We start from the raw sequence: 20,922 nt of genomic DNA on the forward strand, positions 1-20,922 counted from the left end.
AAAGGAGGGAAATTAAGAAACATCTGAGATTTTTATATTTGTGAGCTCTTGCATTGGAACTTTTAAAGTTTCTATATGTGTATATGCTAGTACAAAATTGCATGACAAGATTTTGATCTTAAGGTCAGTGTTGGCATGTAAATATTTTATTATTACTTTATTAGCCTGTTTGCTGGCTGTCTTTTTAAATGTGTTAATGTTCAGCATCTAGTCATGAGCTGTTTATATGAAAGCTAAGTATGCACACAGCTGACTCAAGACGTTTGGTTGAATATAGATTTTGCAGTCATATTTGGACCACATGTAATACGCACTGGGCATGTTATGGCAACTGTATTCGATTACTTGCATTGTAATCAATTGGAGCTGATCCACTGAATGTGGTAGTCATTTTTCAAGCCTTGCTGGATGGACATTATTTTGTTCTTGTCATGTTTTTTTTTTTTTCTCTACATGTTAAAATGCAAATTCAGCATGATTCCAAGGTCAGTTTGGGACAGAATGCTGGCAATAGCTGGCATTGATAGTTTTTTTCTCGACAAAAATCTGACATTCTGATTCCACAACTGTTAATGTCAAATGTTTACCTTTGGGACTTTTGACAGCCACATTTTCACTTTCTGAGAAAATTAAGCATCTGTTCAGTGCCAAGTTTAACTCCAGTAAATCTTGTAAAAGAATATGCAGCAATAATATAAATTGGATATTGATACTCATTGGCAGTTGCTGAATATTTTGCATAATAGTACAGTACAGGTAGAGTTGTGAAAAGAGTCAAATTGATTTGATAGTTAATGCCAGAAGAATATGGTTTGGTACACTCCTGGTATAACAACAAAGGAAAAAAGGAAAATGTGTTTAAGGTACGATATATAGACAACACGGTATTTTTAAAATGTACATTTCTACACACTGTTTACAGGTACACTATGCTGACAGACATGTATAGATATACAGTAGCTATCAGAATTTTTACTAATATTCAGTAACAACATCAGCATCAAAATTTAGATGTCCAGCTTTAGATGTGGCTTTAAATGAATTACATTTACATCTTTTGTCAGTTAACTTCAACAAAGCGTTAATTTTGTTGACCAAGGACAGTACCCTTTGATTGGTCACTTTGATAATGATGCAGTACTTCTCAGTACTAAGTTTTAACCTTTATGTTAAGTGTTTGTTTAATGCCATAATTAAACTATAACCCATGATCTCAGTTGCTGTCTACTTTCTCCCTCTTACCAGAAATATTGTTTTCATGTGCAATAGCTTGTTGAGATTACTGTCATTCATAAGCATAGGTTAAAACAGATGAAAAGATACAAACAACATGTTTTATGAGTAATGTTTTGTGTAAATGAGATATAGATGTGCGTAAGCACTCAGGGATTTTGAGGCCTACTGGCGTATACTGTTTCAAAGGAGTAGTGGTCTGCTTTATGTCCTTGTGGCATCAAGGCCTAGAGATAAAGAGCTTCAGAACAGGGATTCCTAGGCCTGAATGTGTGTATACATGTGTTTGTAACTCAGCATTTTAGAATAGCAAGGAGGACGATACCCCTGCGGTAGTTTCTCCTGTCTATTTGGGCAGAGCCCAGGGTCACTGGCTGTGTGAATAAGAGGGACCAGATGTTTTAGATTCATTTCAGTGTGACTCAACATCAGCACAGGCCTTTTGTTGCCCTGCCCACCAGTTCCAGGCCCACAAAACTCTATCATCCATCAGTTTCAACTTCAACATGATCCTGACATGGAATGCACTTCATTGCGCCAAGGATGAATATTTTGTTACACTGTTGAGGGGAGGGGGTGATAAACAAAAATATTCCCTGGTGTTTTTGAATGGAGTATCAAAAGTGCCTTCAAAAGTTCTTTTTTTTTTTTTTTTTTTTAATTTATGTGAAATTGAACTGAGTAACTGATGGTTACACCATCTAGGTTACTGCCTTTATTTCATGTTCAATGTTCCCAAGGAATTATAGCTCTATAAAGTTGTGCTGTTTTAATTAGTATTTAGACTAATGAACCCTTTTAGCCGCTGAGGACACCAGGGTTCTTCAGCCTGGTTGCTCTTAAATAGGTAAGCATTTCAGTCCCTCCTATCATCTACAAAGCCAAGCTAATTTAATAATTACATTTGCAAAATACGTGCATTTATCTCAATCAGCATGAGCAGTTCTGCTCTTGTTTTTTTAATGAGGCCCTAATCACAACACATCAGTCCTGACCGATGATGATGATAATCAGTGTTACTGCTTGTAGCTATTTGGAGTGGCGGAATGAATGTGTGGTACGGAATGAATGGGTGGTAGGCTATATATATGTCAGTGGTTGTAGGGGATACCAATTGCTGATGATGCACCTGTGTTGGTAGTTTGGAGCAAATGGAAACCATGTTTTTGATTTCTGTTAAAGTAGTGCAATTAGCACAGTATGGATTTTTTAAAATCTGTTCATAGGTTTTTTCACAGGTGAACATACAAAAACAGGATAACTTCAATCATGAAATGTGTGACCTCAGCTAGGATAATGAGTCCCAAGCATTATAATTCTGCTCCAAAATAGATTGCTATAGTTGCCTTTCTTAAGCATTAATCCAAAACGTATTCATAATCATATGAAAATTCTGGGAGATTTTAAGAATTCAAGTGTGGATATACCAATGGGTATGGGTAGCACATGCCATGATCTTGTAGATACCATCCCTCTGAGTGATGGTTGGTTATAACAAGCATAAAATGGAATGGAAATACTGTTCTCATTGGTCTTTTAAAAAATTCCAACCTTGTGTACATCATAGTTTGATTTCTGTCTGCTTTATTTGATTGGTAATTGACAACAAACATTTACTAAACTGGATACCAAATATTGTAATTGGAAAACAGTGGCAAGATCAGCAGTAGTTACATAGCATTAACTTTTTTGTTAATCATGGCAAAACTGCTTATGCAGTTGTGAGGCAAAAGAAGAGTATTTAAATTCAAAGTCACATCAATGATATTGCAGTGTGTTTTTCTCAGGCTGAAAAAAGTTTCTTCCTATTGCAATGTCAAAGTCAGACAGTTTTCTATGTAAATAGATAGATATTCCTTTACCCAAGCTTGATTTATCTTTTCTAGTCTAATTGTTTTATTGTCCTAGAGCATGATTCTTCATTGAAATTATAGCACTTAATTCAGGCTAGTTGACACGAATTGTATCCACTGGAGGGAAAACTGTATATTTAGTTGTGAAGGATTTTGTGCGAAGCATTTTGCAGTGGACTGCACATGTAACCCAGTGGAGCCGCCCATCCATAAAATGGTCTTTATCTTCATCTAATTCCCTGAGTTTGCTACAGCACTCAATGATCACATCAAAATTTTCTCAAGCTTTGCCCAACTATCCTGTTTGAGTTGGAAACATGTTGTGATATGGAAGATAGAATATTCAGCATGAACTTTTACTGACTTGTTGAGATTGATTTACTGAGATATTTTGCTAGTTGGATAACATAACATATTCATCTTCTCTGACTCCACTGACTTGGACAGGATCATTAGAACATGATAAAGTCATTATCATGAAAGTTTACCAACATTGTAAAAACGCCATTGTTGATATGGCACGCCAAGTTGGGACTTGCTCTTGAGAACCAAGAAACCCAGTTTAATTTTCTCTTTTTTTTTCTTTTCTCTTTTTTTGAGAGGGGGGGCTTGACTCTTAATTATGGCTTCTTTTTTGTCATCAGTCCTCCTTTGATTTGCTGGTTCTGGATCAGAATTGAAGTCTTCATGGTTTTGTCATAAAGCCTCGCTGAGCACTGTCTGAATTTGATTCACAGCTTGCTGGTGGGAGTTGTGGAGCAGAGGAGGGGAGTGTTTAATTAGATGCAGTTGTTAGGTCCTGGTGCAGAGACAGCTACATGGTGTGGGTGGAGACAGGAGCCTAAGGGACAGGTTATACAGTCAGGTCATGACATTGAGATTTGTAACGCTCTCGTACTTCAAAGAAGATATGATTTATCAGCTTTGTTAATACATTCTGGAATCAATTTGTAAATATGAGCTTACGTTTGCAAAAATAAAAGCATTCACAAGTCATGCAAGAATGGTCATTATAAACTCTGGGTTCTATTTAAACATATTTTCTTAAGATCGCTGTAGTCTGTTCAGTATTAACATGAGCTAAAGTCCAGATGATGTCAGAGCAGTCCTTAGATTTTAAAGTCAAATAAAAGCCATATGTAACAAAGAGTTAATGATTTGAGGGAGACACATTTAGGACAGTTTGTTAATTTTCTAGGTCTACAACATAAAGCACTCATAGTAGTGATCGGCCTATGTTTGAGCCTCCTTACAACACAGTTTCAGCCAAACCTTAGTCCACCCCCACTTACCCATCCAAAGCCAGTGTTACTGCTTGGACATCTGTCCAGGGTTGGCAGCTGCAGATGTTGTTGACAGCTGTAAAGCTGAAAGGAAGTTCCAGCCACTCCAAAGTCCAAATGTTTCTTTTTTCATTTCCCTGTTTAGCTTTACTCTGTTTTGCTTTTTTCTCCTTTTCTGATCTCAACAAGAAGTTTCTTGTCTGGGAAAGCCAAAGTCAGAATTTTATGTCGTTCTCTCTTCTTCAAGCACAGAAAACTGCAGATCATTTAGAATATCTCCTAAAATCAAGGTTATTCTGTAAGAGTAGAACATTGATCACAGCTAAGTTGAAAAAAACAAACTAAAAAATGTGCGCACGCTAATGTTCAGAGGATCAATGACTAACGGCACAGTCAGATGCAAAGCTGCCTTTAACTAAGACCTTCTGGTAGGCTTGGGGATTTATACTATTTTAGACTGAGATTATTTTGTGTAGATGGAGACTTTTTAGTGATAAATTACTCAAGAGTCTTACCTGGGATACCAGGATGCTTGTTGACTTCTGAACAGCCTAGAAAATGAGATGGTTTTTGTCCACTTGGTTTGTATTTTAGTCACTTGATCATGAATCATGAATTTTTCTTCCATTACGTTGTTTTTGTCATTGTTATTCATTTCAGTGAGTTTTCTCTCCCTGGGCTCTATTTAAATTGTGCGCTGGAATTGATATTTACAGCATTACAATGTTTATATTTTTTTCTTTCCCTTTTTTGCTGCACAATAGCAGCTAGAAAAAGTCTGTTGACAATTTAAGGTATTCTTAATTGTTTGAGTGCTCTTTTCTCCAACACTGCGCGCTATTATGTCCCTTTTACCCTGCTCTTTGCTCTGCTCTCTGATGATCCACCATTCAGGTGTTTCGCAAGCTCTGTTAATGTTCAGGGTCCAAGTCACTAAAACTATAATATCTGCAGAACCTAAAGCACTTAAGATCTGCAGCTGATTTATTGTATTTGGCAGTATTTCAGAGACAGTTGTGTCCACATATGGAGTTTGTCCTCAACCACCTTGCCTACCAACTGACAAACAATTCTATTATTTTCGAGCCTATAAATTGTATTAGATTATTCTCTTATTCACTGTGACAGACCTGGTGCTAATAAAATGGTTGTTTAACCGATGTACTTTCATATATATATTTACTATATACATTTTACTCTTTACCCCCCTGTTTTTCCCATGTACTGTCCCAGCTGACAGTGATCATGATGTTGGCCCAAGTGAGCTACTGTGAAATGTAAGGATGTCCTCCACTAGGTCATATATGTTGGATTTATTATTTTATTAATGTTTTAATGAATATTGCTGCTCAATTGTCGATGGACACAGGGTTTTGATGGCATATTTTTCACTACTGTTAACCTATTTTACATAATATTTCACATTGTGTTGTAGCAAGGGATTTTAAGCACAATTATATGCCCAAGTAATTCCAAGGTGCACAATACAAGTAAGCGACATAAGCTATAAGTAATAAACCACAAGTACAGCAGGATAGTACCGTCATATATATCTTTTTTCTTTATTTAAATTTAGTGCTGATCATTTGGTTGCATATGTTACCCTCAACTTGCAAAGAGTCATAACTTACAGATTACTGTTATCCATTTGTTGTCTGAATGTTTATATCAAAACATGGCTTAGTGATAAAAGTATGTTCTTGATAAAAGCAGTTGTATTTGTGTTACAACTTATGCAAATGCCTAATGTTTTAGCATTGCCAGGTATGCAGCTGTTTAGAAATGGTATATTGATCTCACTGTGGCAACAATAAACTGGCACTGTTTCTTCCTGAGAAGAGCATACAAAGCATCAGTATGATGCTCCCTTTTAGTGCTGATAGAGAATCTGAGGAGCTTTTGTCTCACATATAAGGTGTTTTCTAAAGGATAATGATTTATTGACTGTTGAGAATGAGTCTTGAGTCCAATTTTTATCATTTCGGACTGTTACCGTTCAGTATTGTATACTTTCAATCCATTATATCAGATTATACTTTCTAACATGATTTCACTGTCAAACCCCCTTCAGTTAGGTCTTCAGTACAATTCAAAGAAAAAAATAAAGAAAAGAAAATAATAAACAAAAAAATCATGGTCTACTTGGTAGTAATCAGGACAGTGACACCTTATTGAACAGTATCATACTCCTTTAAAATGAGAAGCTCTTCATTAGCCATTCCTGTATGTTTTGGTTTATCATACATTAGTTCCTTGAGTCATAGTTTATAATTATAAGCCCTGTTCTTTAATCATGAGCTTAAGAAGCGATTTTATAAATTAAATGGAATATATTCTGAACATGAACCTTCTTGGATCAATTCTGACCCAAAGTTATTAAATGCCATACCTGCCCATGTATTGCCCTTCCATGATTAGCAAACTATTTCTGATGCTTAGGTTTTTTACCTTTTCCTTTCCTTTTCTGTACTTTCTCTTCAAAAGATTTTGACGTCTTGGTTTAATGTGTCCAAGAGTGAGAGGTCTGTCAAGGCCTAATTTGACTTACCAGTTTCTAAGTGTGACCTGTGGTTCATACCACAGGGAAACCCTCCGCTTCTAACATGTCTCTTGATTCGAGACTTGATGTTTTCCTTGTCCAGAGTGCCTGTGATTTCGTTAGTTTTTGAGAAGGGGCTGTTCTTCATAAAAGAAATAAATATTTGATCATCTGCAATTTTGCTGTTTGGAATTCTGTGCCTTTTGGTGTTGCTCAACTTAGCAATGCATACCTTCATTCTTTAAGTGTATCAAATTGTTCATTTTGTTTTGTCTCTTCTCCAATTTATTTTTTTCAGCCTACTATGGGCTGATTTATTTGCATTGACATTTGATTGGATATTACATTGGAGCTTCACGGATTACTTTCCTAATCCAATATCACCCTGTCACCTTCATACAATTCATTCAGTCATCCATCCATTCATTCATTTGTTTGCCTATACTGCTTAATCCTGCACATCCAGCTGGTGGCAATTCCAGCTGACACTGGGCAAGAGACAGAGTATATCTTGGACAGCAGTCAATGATTCTGATTGATATGTCATGGGGTGTAGAGGAAACGGGCCATTAAAACAGCACGTCAAAAGTCAAGGTACTTTGAAGCCTCTGAAAATTAGATACTAAGTAAAAATATCTTCACCTACTAAACAATTCTTAAAATATTTCTATGGAAACTGCTTGGTAGTAGTGTGTCTTCTTCAAGCTTGGTCCTCTACCAGAGGCCTGGGAGCTTGAGGGTTGTGCGCAGGATCCTAGCTGTTCCCAGGATTGTGCTTTTCTGGACAGAGATTTCAGACGTTCTTCCTGGAATGTGCTGGAGCCATTCTCTTGGAGGGTGCTTGGAGGTTACTGCTCCGAGTAATCCCATCAAGCCTGGGACCACTTTTTTTAACTCAACGCCCTGCATCTTCTCAAACTCCTCCTTGAGGCCCTGGTATTTCTCCAGCTTCTCTTTTCCCGAAGATGCTGTCACTTGGGATTGCTGTAGTCACCTTATGGCTGTCTTTTACTGCCTGTCCAACCACTATGACCGGTTGGTTCATCATCACCAGTTTGTCAGTCTGGAACTGAAAGTCCCACAGGACATTAACATGGTTGTTCTGGATACACCTTTGGAGATGTCTCCCACCTTGATCCTGGGACACCCAGCCAATACTCAGTGCAGATGATCCTGTGGACAATACTAGCCACCTGGTTATGTCTATATATGCTTTCCCCGCCAGCATCTTACAGCTCAATGTTATGGGCTGGATTGTCTAAGTGGCATATTTGCTCAACTGGCACCTGCGATCTTGTCTGATGTGATAGACCACGGACTTGATTAATCTTGCGTTCAAGGCTTGCTCTTGTGCGGCAATGATCAATGCCCCTTTGCTGTCTTTTCATACCAGCCTTTTCTACCCATCCAGATAGTTCAACCCCTTCAGTGGTGATCATCTTCCCTCCTCTGCAAACCATCCGTAAACATGGATCCATTCTGAATAAGATCCCAATGTTATGGTTGTTTTTCACATGTCATCCTTTTACAGGATATGGCTGACTGTTGTTTCACTTTGGAATAGGTGATGATGATCTGGCTTTGGGGGTTCAGCTTTGCATAACAGCATGGGGGGCAGTGTATCTCCTTGGATACCACAGCTCGTGACCATAGGTGAGGGTGGGAATGTAGATCGACTGGTAAATTGAGAGCTTCGCCTTCTGACTCAGCTCCCTCTTCACCATGACAGACTGGTACAGAGTCCTCATCACTGCAGATGCGGTACTGATCTGCCTGTCGGTCTCCAGTCCCATCCCTCCCTCACTCAAGAACAAGACCCTAAGGTACTTGAACAGGACCTCTTCCCTGACCGATATTGGGCATTCCACTCATTTCTGGTTGAGCATCATGGTCTCGGATTTGGAATTACTGATCCTCATCTCGGTCGCTTCATACTCTGTTGCGAACTGCTCCAGTGAGAGCTGGACATCATGGCCCGAAAAAGCAGAGACTTGATGCTTTGGCCACCAAACCAGATCCCTTCTGCACCCTGGCTGTGCCTAGAAATTCTGTCCATAAAAGTTATGAACAGAATCGGTGACAGCCCTGAGAGAGTCCAACTCTCACCAGAAACGGGTTCGACTTACAACCGGCAATGTGGACCAAGCTCCGACACTGATCATACAGGGATCAAACAGCCTGTATAACGCGGTTTGGTACCCCATCCTCCCGGAGCACCCTCCCTCCAGAGGATTGCCTGCGGGACTCAGTCAAATGCCCTCTGCCGATCCAGAAAACACTTGTAGACTGGTTGGGTAAAGTACCATGCCCCCTCAAGGACCCACCTTTGGGTATAGAGCTGATCTACTGTTCCACGGCCATGACAAAAACCACGCTGCTCCTCCTGGATCTGAGGTTCAACGATCCAGCAGACCCTCTTCTGCTGGGTTGACTCAGACCCAGGGAGGCTGAGGAGTGTGATCCTCCTGTAGTTGGACCACACCCTTCGATCCCCCTTTTAAAAAGGGGGATCACGACCCTGGTCTGCCAGTCCAGCGGCACTGTCCCCAACATCCACGCAATGTGGCAGAGGCGTGTCAGCCAGGACAGCCCTGGACAGCATCCAGAGCCTAGATGGAATCCAGAGCGGACCTCATCCACCCCCGGGGTCCCACTACTGAAGAGCTTTTTTCATTGCTTCAGCAACTTCAGCCCTGGAAATAGGTGTGTCCACTTCAGAGTCCCTTGGCTCTGCTTCCTCATTGGAAGGTGGTCTCCTCGACACCAGCCGTATGTTGTTCCCCCCGCAACCACCGCAACCATCGAAGCCACATGCTGCTGGGCCTGCCAGTACCTCTCAGCTGCCTCTGGAGCCCCACAGGCAATCCATAACAAGCACAGAAGTCCAATAACAAAACACCACTCTGGTTAAGATCTGGAGGGGCATTCCTCCCAATCACGCCTTTCCAAGTGGCACTGTTGTTGCCCACGAGAGCGTTGAAGTCACCCAGTAAAAAAGGGAGCTCCTGGTAGGAGCGCTCTCCAGCAGCCCTTGCAGGGACTCCAATAAGGGTGGGTAAATTGAACTGTTGTTGGATGCATAGATGCAAACAACAGTCAGAGCTTGTCCTCCCACGTGAAGGCGGATGGAGGCAACCCTCTTGTCTACTGTGTTGAACCCCAGTGTACAGGTGTTGAGACAGAGGCACAGTCAATATGCCCACACCTGCCTGGCGCCTCTTGCCAGGGGTAACTCAAGAGTAAAAAAGAGTCCAGCCCCTCTCGAGAGTCGTGGTTGCAGACCCACGCTGTGTGTCAAGATGAGTCCGACTGTACCTGGGTGGAATCTCTTGGCCAGCTCACACTTCTCCCCCCCAGAGAAGTGACATTTCATGTCCTAAGAGTCAGCCTCTGCAGCCAAGGATCGAACCACCAAGGTACCACACTCCGGCCACCGCCCGACTCGCACTGCACTCAACCCCCCTGGCCCTTCCTGTGGGTGGTGAGCCCAGGGGAAGAGAGACCCATGTCAATCCTTTGGCCTGTGTCCAGCCAAGCCCCATGGGTGAAGGCCAGGCCACCAGGCGCTCGCTGTCGAGCCCCACCCATGGGCCTGGCTCCAGGGGGAGGCCCCGGTGACCCGTATCCGGGCAAGGGAAAACTATGTCCAAAGTTTGTGTTCTTCATGAAACATGCAGAAGGTTAATTGGAAAATATTGGGAAAATTGCTGTAGTGTGTGAATGAGAGTGGATGTTTTTTTGTCTCCATATGTGGCCCTGTGACCAGTCCAGGGTGTATGTACCCCTCCCCTTGTCCAATGGCAGCTGGGATGGGCTCCCGCAACCCCCCCCAAACCTTAGTTTTGGATAATCGGTAGATTATGGATGGATGGATTTATGGATTTTTGTGTTTTTCACTCAACAATCAGGATTGTTATTCCTCTGGCTGATTCTTTTCTGACTAATTTAAACATTTCTTAATATAATTGTGTACTTATTATTGCACTCTTGCCGCCAGCACTGCTAATGATAATTATGTCCTTTTAAACAAATAAGAGATAATTACCATAAGTACTCAAGGAATTGCTTTCTTTTGGTCATTAATAGTCTTTTCTACATACGAAGATGCAAATAATTTAAACTTTAAGGAAATTGGCAGAAATAGGGAGTTTAATGCTATAATTTATCCATGCAGCGTTCATGAAGCAGCTGTACATTTCATTAAAGAAGATTTTGCTTTTGATTTTTTTTTCTTCCACTCAATCTTGCATAGAAGCCAGATGTGACAGTATTTTACTGAAATAGCAGAGACAAGTTGTTCTAACTCCGATAGTCAAGGGACAGGATGTGGACCAGATCAGTTCCTGTTTAAAAGCTGCATAGATCCAAAACTCTGTTCCAGCTGAGAATGCAAACTGGAAGTTAAGAATATAATTGAATTTGACAAGTATTTACAATCTCAAGTACCAACCATAGCATCAGTTGAAGTAGCAGTTGTTCACTTACATACACCAGAGAGACTGTACAGAGACATCATAATGTTTAAGATTATTCAAATATTCCCTCATACAATTGCATACCCTTGCTCTCCCAATCTGTTGGCAAAAGAAGTATATTGCTTCTGATTGTGAGAGTACTGTGATGAGGTCTGGGTTTTTTTTATGATGAAACACCATTTGTGTTTACCTCTGTCAAACTGAAACAATTGCTTTGTTTGAATTCTTGTTTTAATGGCTTGACTGACAAGTCATTATCTGCCTGGACTGTTGTTTGGCATTTTGGGAGAAATGCTAGTGGGTGTTAGATTTTTTGCCGAGATGGAGGACAGCTTAGCGTATCATAGAACCTCAAAGAATCTTGAGTAGCTCCAACAAGAGTAATTTGTGAGTTAACTTCAGAGCTATCGAGCCATAAGTATACATGAAATTTCTAAGTCCTTTACCTCTCTGGTTTTCGGGTTTAACCTCTCAAGCAAATTTATTAATTCATCAAGAAAGTTTTATAGGTCAACAAATGTGAACATTTTGACATAGCTGTTTAGCTCTTATATACCGGTACTTCCTCATTATTATTCTGCCTGTGGCATACTCAGTCATTCTGTGCAAGAGGCATCCTTGGTTGTCTGATCGGGTGAGTCAGGCAAATTTCAACACTAATAGCTTCCATCAGTATGCCTAGACCATGCATATAATGGTGATGAGGTGGCAGATTTTGTGGTGAAACTGGCCATGTCTGTTAGATGATGAATAGAGCTGATGGATACTGGGGTGGTAAAATGAACTATTGGGACCTAACTTGCGCCAAACTTCAAAGCATAGGTTGATTGGTGGAGGGGGAATCAATGTGGGGCTTTGGATTTAAAAGGTTTTAGGGGGCAGGACACATCTGTAGTTGAGGTTTTTGAGGTTAAAGTTATTTTGCAAACTTGCATATTCTTGCTTGAATTTTGAACGTCTATTTAGCATGACGATGCCAGTCCCGGCACCAAGCGCGGTTGGATAGAGTAAGATACAGAGACCTCACACATCACTGAGTCCACACCAAGACAATATATGAATAAAACCTGCCAGAGTGGAGATACTTTGAGAGGCCTGTGTTCCAGAGGAAGGCCGGGAAACAGAGAATATTAATGTGGTCATGTTGTCTTTTCATGTCGGAATGCACTTTATTTCAAACCATTAAAACCCCCTTTGAGAGACTTAAACTGTGTTCCCATATTTGCTCCAAGAAAAGTAGACTTTGATTTGCACTCCCTCATACAGCACACAACACGAGACTCTTGATCAGATCTGCTCTAACAAATTTGAAATACTGAGCTTCATTAGGTTTGAAATAAAAGTTATACATGGGGAAGCCTTGTTTAAAAGAAAAAAAAAAAAGCAAAAAAAAAACAGGGAGAGATTCAACAACAAAGTACAGAAGTTACAAACTTCAGGTCAATATTAGATCCCCTAATATTAAAGAACAACAGTTTCCCAGATCTCATCATCTCTGACTTATCTAATTTAATTTATGCTCCCCTGGAAATAATTCTTCTTCATCACACGGAGGCGTTTGTGTTGTTTTGATTCTGCGCACATTAATGTCACATTACTTTCCTCCATAGCCAAGTATATAAATAGAGGGTTGGGATGACACTAAGTGACAACAGAAGAGCAGAAGTTGTGTTGATGCTATCATCAGATCATAACAGAGAAAGCCACTATGTTGCTTGTTAAGCTTGATAAAGTTGATATCAGACCTGATTAGAATTCATTCAACATGATGTAGAAATTTCTGATGATTCCTTGAGTCACATGTCGAAGTGTCTTGAATTTTTATTTGTGTCGTATCTCTCCTTGTCTGTCCCAGGTGCTACGAGGAGCCCAGCTGATAGCGGTGGCTTCAGCTGATGGGGCTGCTACAGCAGTAGAGGGCTCCTCTCTCCCACCAGACATCCAAGTACAGTATGTCCAACTCGCCCCTGTCGCAGATCACACAGCTGCCGTACAGGTACAAACACACGGCCAATCAGAGCACTAGCAGGCTCTTGTACACGTGCACACAGACACATTGTTTGTAACACTCCAAGTGCTGTAGTTTGCAGCCACCATTAGTTTGAGGTAAAACAGAGCCACGACTAATCTAAATCAGTCCCCAATCACATGTGTTTGTTTTAAAACTCTCAATAATGAATAATTGAGTTCCCCCAATCAGTCTTACATATGTAGGCCAGCAATCAGTCCTTCAGAAACTCCATCAATCTGAGTTAAGCTCTGCTAGCAGAGTTCCAAGGATTCGAGTCCTCTCATGATCACAACGGTAGTACTCTGATAGGTTGTTTCCACTTTTGAATGGAACGTGACAATATTCATCTTTTTGTAATTACAATAGTATAAGCTTCCTTCATATCAGGATCAGGGTCTTGTTCATGCAGATAGTGTGTGGGCAAATGGAGACAGGAGTTGAAGTGACCCTTTTGAGATTATTGCATGACCCAAGTTTCTCTCTGAGTCATTGTAAACAGTAATTTCTAACTTTTTGTCCAGATAGGCTTGTGCTACAAGTGTTTCAAAAGAGGAGCACATCACATTCAACTTTTCTCTAATAATCATGAAACCATACAGATGTCATTTGCCAGAGAACTTTGAGGGTGGATTATCCGCAGAATTTTGTAGCAACTGATTTTCAGTCTCACCTACAAGTTCTTCATACAATGTATATACTTTTATTTCATCAAAAAGAACTGGTAATTAGTAATACATGTATGTCATATTGAATTAAGAACATGTCATACAGTACCTGTAGAATGACTTGCAAACTGAATTTTACCTGAATATTTAATTTAAAATAAGTTTACAATTGCCTTTATGTACATTTTCTAATGTGTTGTGATGCAAATCACTCCTTTGGCAAATTACTTCATATCGTTCTCTTTCTCTACAGCAACACAGTTAGACTATTGTATTCCAATAATATCAATGGTATTATTAACCTACTTTACTTGGTTAATAGTACCATATTGTTATAATAGACATTTTTAACACAATTGTGCATTGTAGAGAACACATACACCTTATTTTAAATTAGCCTTTAAAATAACTTTCTATTTATTGCAGTGCAAAGAGCAAGTTGCTTTTTGATGAAAAAGGCAAAAGTGGGAAAGTCTCTGAACCTATTTGAAATATTCTGATTCAGTTATTTGTTGATTGAATTTTGTAGCCCACCTCACTATTGGGCATTGACTTTCAGATATGAATTTATCATATTTATACTTTTATACAGTTTAACTAAAATATCTCGTTTTAAGAAAACACCTTAATTTCATTGTAAAGCTGCAACGTCGGCTCTCTCATAGATAAATTACTGTGAAACCTAACAGACAACAAGCTGTCCGATCCGCCTGCCTTGTTTCTCAAACACACAGCTAGATTGTCAACTGTAATACAAGTATCATTAAGCTCATACTATATTAGACTACTTTAGTGCTGTTTTCTGAAAGGAAATGGCCAATCAATACATGATTTACCATCAGACTTTCTTATTTACAAATATTTTGATGAACAGTAATGAGTAAGTAAAGCTAACAAGTTAGCAAGTAAAGATTGCCTCAAAAAGATGGCAAATTAATTTAAAAACTTGCTGTTTATATAATATTAAATATTATTTAATGACAGACATGACTGAAAACATATCAGAGAAGAGACACCAAAGCAGATATATTTTCCTTAGGAGAGAAATCACAAATTGTCCTCCTGAAGAAAACAGTCCTCCTTACAAAAGAAAAAAGGTCTTCTTTCCTATCATAATATATTCACTTCTTGCATAGACATTTCTTTCTTGACTTGAGAACACATGGCCCGTGTAGCTGTAAAATTATGTTGCTTGTTGGGTCTCACAACTCTCTAAATATGTAGCTCTCTAAATATGTATGAAAGTAATCTGATCCTCTTCATAATAAGGCTCTGCGTATACTGTCACATATCCAGCTTTAATATTGGAATATTAATGTTTTTCCTACAATTTAGCCTAAACCACTCACAATGGTCCCCATTCAGCCAAATTTATCGTAATTACGCTTAAATACAGTGTACTTCTGTTACACTCATTAGGCAACTTAAACATGTTTGAATAAACAGTCATTTTAAATAATGCAAGGAAAGAGTGTTACAATTGGAAAAGTAGTAATTAGTAGAAATGCCTGAGTCCCTGATGACCAAACTTGAGCAGCAACCACATGTGGAATCAGGATGGTGCAATGACACGCAGCCTGGTCGCCTTTTGAAGTGGTTGATTTAACTCTAAAAGCATAGTCATTGTTATGTTGGTTTTTTCCCTCCACTGGAATCACATCCTCTGATTACTTCTTTTCCCAAGCTTCGCACTCAAATAGCTACCCTCTAGCTACTTGCAGCAAGATGTGAAGAAAGCAAGGATAGTTATTCTTACTACTGTGGTCCAGATGCCAGAGCATCCCATATTGATAAATGTTTGGGAGGCCATAGCAGATCCTTGTCAAACTGAAACCTGTGTGTAGGAACAGGGCAGTTGACCCACCTGTCTCCAGATTAGCCCAACATCTGATCAATTTGTCATGTTGCCTACTCAAATTGTTTGTCAGCACATATTTTTTTTATTCCTTTTTATTTTCAGGGCTCCATTATTTCCCACACATTTTGCTGGAAATCAGCAAAGTTGAATGAGGTCCGATCAGCCACCAGTTTGCTTTTTACTGAGCTTGATTTCGGTTAGGGCATGTGGAAATAATCGTGAACTGAACAAAACCACTTGTTAGCAACGTGGTGTCTTTTGATCGGACCACACTAACTATGCAAGGAGCATATTTTTGTTGACTGTGGTACCGACATCATGCAAAGAAAATAATTTGCTTCAAAACATATCCATTGTGTTGATATTTTTTAATTATGTATTTTAGGACTTCATAAAGTGAAAGTGTAGTTGGTTCTAACAACAAATAATTAATCCTATGTAAAAGTATGTTAATAAAGTCTGACAGGGCAGCAACAGTTTTGCAGAAGTGCAAATGAAACTCAAATCATATTGCATATATAAATTGCAAGACATCTATTTCAGTGTCCAAAATGGTAGCGGAGATATGAAGCATGGTTTGAGTGATTATTATCATTGTCATCTTTTGATGTCTAATGCTGTAAAAAAAAAATATTCTCAGTTCAATGTTCATTTGTAGGTTTGTGTAGTTCCTAATCTTTTTTTTTTACTGAAAAGTGTTGAACTGCGTGAATTGCTTGTCTGTTTCCAGACATATGGTAGCATTTAGACAACTTATTGAAAAATTATTTTCGCGTTTGGATTGATTTATCTCTGTATTTGCCATCTCCGTGAAACACTTTCCATTATGGAAAGCAGGCCTCAAGCATTAAAACTTTTGCCTAGCAAGGTCCATTTCTTGAATGAGGTGATAGCCTGTGTCAGAGTTTGACATATGTCCCCTTAACTCATGTCTAACAATGAGACTACACCAACAAGTTAAATTTTTTGGTTGTTTTTTAAGAAACCTCATAGAAACCTCTGAAATGTACCACTCAGAGCAATCAGCCCATTATCTGTCAACATCTCCAAATGGAGAACAAGCCGGTGCTATTCGGTTCAACGTGGCCAGAGTTCCAAGTTCCCAACGAAAAACATGGATCAATATGAGTTTTACTTGGACTCCTTAGCACCAGTGGTTACAGTGTGTGAGGTACAGCTGTTCTAGTGACAGCATACTGGGCTGAAAGAAGGATTAAATGCTGCAGGTGTGTTTGAAGGAACTTTTGGCGTACATACAAGGAGGGAGTGAGTCACTCTTCACAGTCATCATCCAGGATTGAGTCATGAACCTCTCATCTTTTAAGGAGTTTTTACCCATACAATACCTTGCTCTGTCTGATACAGGCCATGCAGACAGACAAAGTGCATTAATATACAAATGGCTCATCTCTTGTCAAGTCTCCCCCCATCTGTCATTCTCCTCCGCTCTTCATTCCTTTTACCAGCCCTCACCCTTCTTCTCCTGCCTGATATCACCTCTCTGATCTCCCTTGTCATTCCTCTCCTCCTTTCTGTGGCCTATTCACAAGAATACACAATGACAACAGGAATGGGGGCCATGGCTTACCCCGTCCTCCCCCTCCCGTTAGGCCTAAAGACATTCCTCTGCTGACATTTTTCTTTTTGATTAATTTGAAAGATCTCAAACTTCACATTTGTTACTTCTTATGTCTTTCTGGTATCCCAGGCGACTGAGCTTGCCCCAGCCCTTCAGGCAGACATGGAGGTGAAAGAAGCAATACAGGGTGCCATCCAGGGGGAGAATGGCGAGGTGGTACAGATTGTCACCTCTGTGGCAACCTGAGAGAACTTTCTTCTTCTACCCTCCAGCTTTATCAGACCAGACAAAATGGAGCACCGAGGTCAACAAAAGCAAACTCTCTGACAAGTGTTTGAATGAGAAACTATTTAACAAAGACTGAAGGTCAATGATGAATTAGGAAGACAAGTCATTTTTTGTTTTGTTTTTTTTGTTTTTTCCTTGTTTAACTGCTCAGATTATTGCCAACCAGATTTCAGAATCTGGAAACGTTCAGACTTGAAAAATACAGTGATACTCCAAAAATCAGCTGGAGTTTATTCTGGTGTTGTCATCACCAGAACGACCTGGCCAACTACACATACACACTGGGATTACTGTCTGTCCTAGGAGAATGCTACTTATGTAGACCATCACCATGTGACGTCATCCGCACACACTCTTGTTTACAACAACTTTGGAAAACCGGGGTGTCGTTTGGAGTTAAATCGCTTGGAAAATTCCTAAACCCCTATTAACGTCCACAAAACCCATATTTCTCACATCACACAATCGGTGCTTTACTCATTTTCACATTATCGTTATTGTCGCAGTGGACACCAGCGGAAACCAGAATTACCTGAAGACAGCTACTCCTGGTCATGATAAATGAATGGTCCTATGACTCTTCGTGCTTAAATCCAAGCTGTTTCTCTCAACTGTGAGTGCTGTCGGTCACATTCTTCGGCATATACTCATATTGATTTAACGGCACAGCCTGGTTGGATTTATCTAATTGTAACCTGCTACGAGGACGTAGGGTTATACATTTCAGATTTAGAAGTCATGAAGCTGAAGAGACGGTTCCGGTGTTAGACTGTATTCAGAGCCTGTAGAAAACAAAGGAAACCTTAAAGCTGTTTATTGTTTATTTCCCCAGTTATGTGTGTTGGAGATCCATTCATGTGAATAAAACATGTTTGCGGTTGCCATAAAAGTGTTTTCATTTTAGCTGTTTTTTTCTGTTATTGTAAGCAGCTATCAACCTTGCCCATTGGACTTTCTTTGAACGTTTTCCAAGAAAAGACTTTGCCTAAATCCACAAGTTTATTTCAGAAATGTTTACTATACAATATTGTCAGCTATTATAATTGGCCTTATCATTTTGTGTTTAACTGAAATAATGCTTCCCCAGATCAACTAATTGCCCGCTGCCTGGAATTGTCTTTGAAAATGTGCCACCATTATGTATCGAAGTGATGCTCTGCTAGTTATGAATATCTTTGCCACTAGTAAGTAAGAAAGCAAGGCATTCTGAAAATATGTGATGTTCAGGGAAGTTTCCCATACTTGGTGTGGTGTTATGGTGGATTTTGGAGTCGGGGGAAGAATCAGGCGACAAAATGAACTTGATGAAACAACATCCATGGTCTTGGCTGCTTCCTCTTCTTTCCTCTCAGTCTGTTGTTGCAGTCTGACCTTTTTACTCTCCCTCCTCTTCACATTCATTCCCCTTTCTATCTGGATAAAATATTCTTTTGGGCTTAAACATTGCTTCCCAAGGAGAAGCAGGGTTGAGTCCGTTTACTCCTTTTTAGATATATTCACTCAGGTGGTCCAAAATTTTGTGGGATTCACTGGCGGGTCCTCTGATATCAGTCTCTCTACCGATGACCCCACCATTAAATTTAAGGAACGGACCCGGCTCTTCACTTTTACAACCCTGGGTCCCGTCCAGCCGCTGAATGGGTTACTATAGTAACTGACCTTCTCTGAGGCTGCTCCTGAGATAACCTGGTGAAAACAGCGGTGAATGATTGATGGAGCGACGAGATTGTTTGGAAGCAGATTGTATATTTAGGGAGGAGGAGAGGAATGATGGAGCGGGACCAAATGACGTGTCTCCTATCCTTCTCTCAGCAGCTATGTTTTACTCTGATACTGGCAACTCTGCAGGCTGAACATACTGATCTCTGTTCACCTGGCATTGGACCTTCCTCTCTGGCACTGGAATAATACGAGGCTGGTGGAGTTATTCTGGCATGTGTAAAGATGAGTGGGCATATTTTGTTAACCTAAAATCCCCACACACAAGAATCATAAATCAGAAATTGTTAATCTTCTGGGAAACTAAGTGCCTCAGATCTGTGTTTGATCTACTCTATGTCTACTGACAAACCTGTATCGCAGAGCATACACTTCTTCTACTTGAAGAATATTTCAAAACTTCATCAGGATTGAATGTTTTATTTATTGTTAATGTTTTCAGGAATTCACACAAAGTCAAAGGACTTACCAATGTGTTGTAACATCTTGGGATGGATGTTGAATTGTTTGAAAAACAAAACAAAACAAATATCATCCTTCATCAACCTTTTACTTCAATGCAAGGGGGGGTGGCTGAGGGGAGGGAGGACAAACTTCGAGCAATCCTGGACAATCCTTCCCACCCCCTGCACAGCGAGTCGTTGCTGATGGGTTGGTCATTCAGCCAGTGGATCATCCCACCCCGGTGCAGAACTGAATGCTGCAGATGCTCCTTTGTACCTATGGCTATCAGACTGCACAATAGCAGTCTAGAGGGCACACAACTCTGAACGGCTGGAGTTACATCTGTAGTACCAGCCACTACCTGCAACTGTCACTCCCTCATGTCGCTTTACTCCTATCCTCACATAGCAGTTTATCTTCTTTTATCTTTCTACTGTTGCTGTCTCTGTCCTTTTTTGTGTATTTATTTTATTGTTAATAATATTGTTTGCCTTTTGTCACCTGTACTCTGCCTTGTGTTGCTGCAACACCCGAATTTCCCCCATTATCTTACAATTGTCTTATTAACTTAGAAATTCTAATGACACTAAAGGAGTATGATAACCATGGTTTAGGATGTTGAAACCAAATTATGTTGTTTTTTTTTTTTTTATAATGGTGATGCCATCATAACAGGTGATGCCAAATTTATCATATTTTCTGTGTAACACTCCTGCAAAATTTTATGTGATGAGGATGAAATACCCTTTTTTTTATAAAGGGCGCACTTTGAATTTGCCTCATTAGAGGCATTCTAACTGAATGGGAACAATGTACATTGATGACACCCCTCACTAAAATAACTATCATGTTCAAATATTTCAAATAATTTTTTAAGAGATTTTTTAGAGTGCTATGAAAAATATTCATTTGATACAATAATCATGTTTATGGCGCATGTCATTGGATTTTACTCTAGAGTTTGTTGAAATCTAT

General features: G+C 39.7%; 1 protein-coding gene across 1 annotated transcript in view; it reads left to right on the forward strand.

The window, feature by feature from the left end:
* The window catches only part of banp (BTG3 associated nuclear protein), a 45,477-nt gene extending 26,313 nt beyond the window's left edge, over positions 1-19,164 (forward strand). Inside the window, exons 12-13 of the mRNA XM_086162958.1 lie at positions 13,239-13,379; positions 17,626-19,164. Coding sequence (XP_086019084.1) covers positions 13,239-13,379; positions 17,626-17,742 — 258 coding nt within the window. The 3' untranslated portion in view covers positions 17,743-19,164. The remainder of the gene's footprint in view (positions 1-13,238; positions 13,380-17,625) is intronic.
* The last annotated feature ends 1,758 nt before the right edge of the window (positions 19,165-20,922 follow it).

Source organism: Fistularia commersonii, chromosome 17 (assembly GCF_037954325.1).
Source record: "Fistularia commersonii isolate RoL2024-O1a breed Wild chromosome 17, RoL_Fcom_v1.0, whole genome shotgun sequence".
Taxonomy (NCBI): Eukaryota; Metazoa; Chordata; class Actinopteri; order Syngnathiformes; family Fistulariidae; genus Fistularia; species Fistularia commersonii.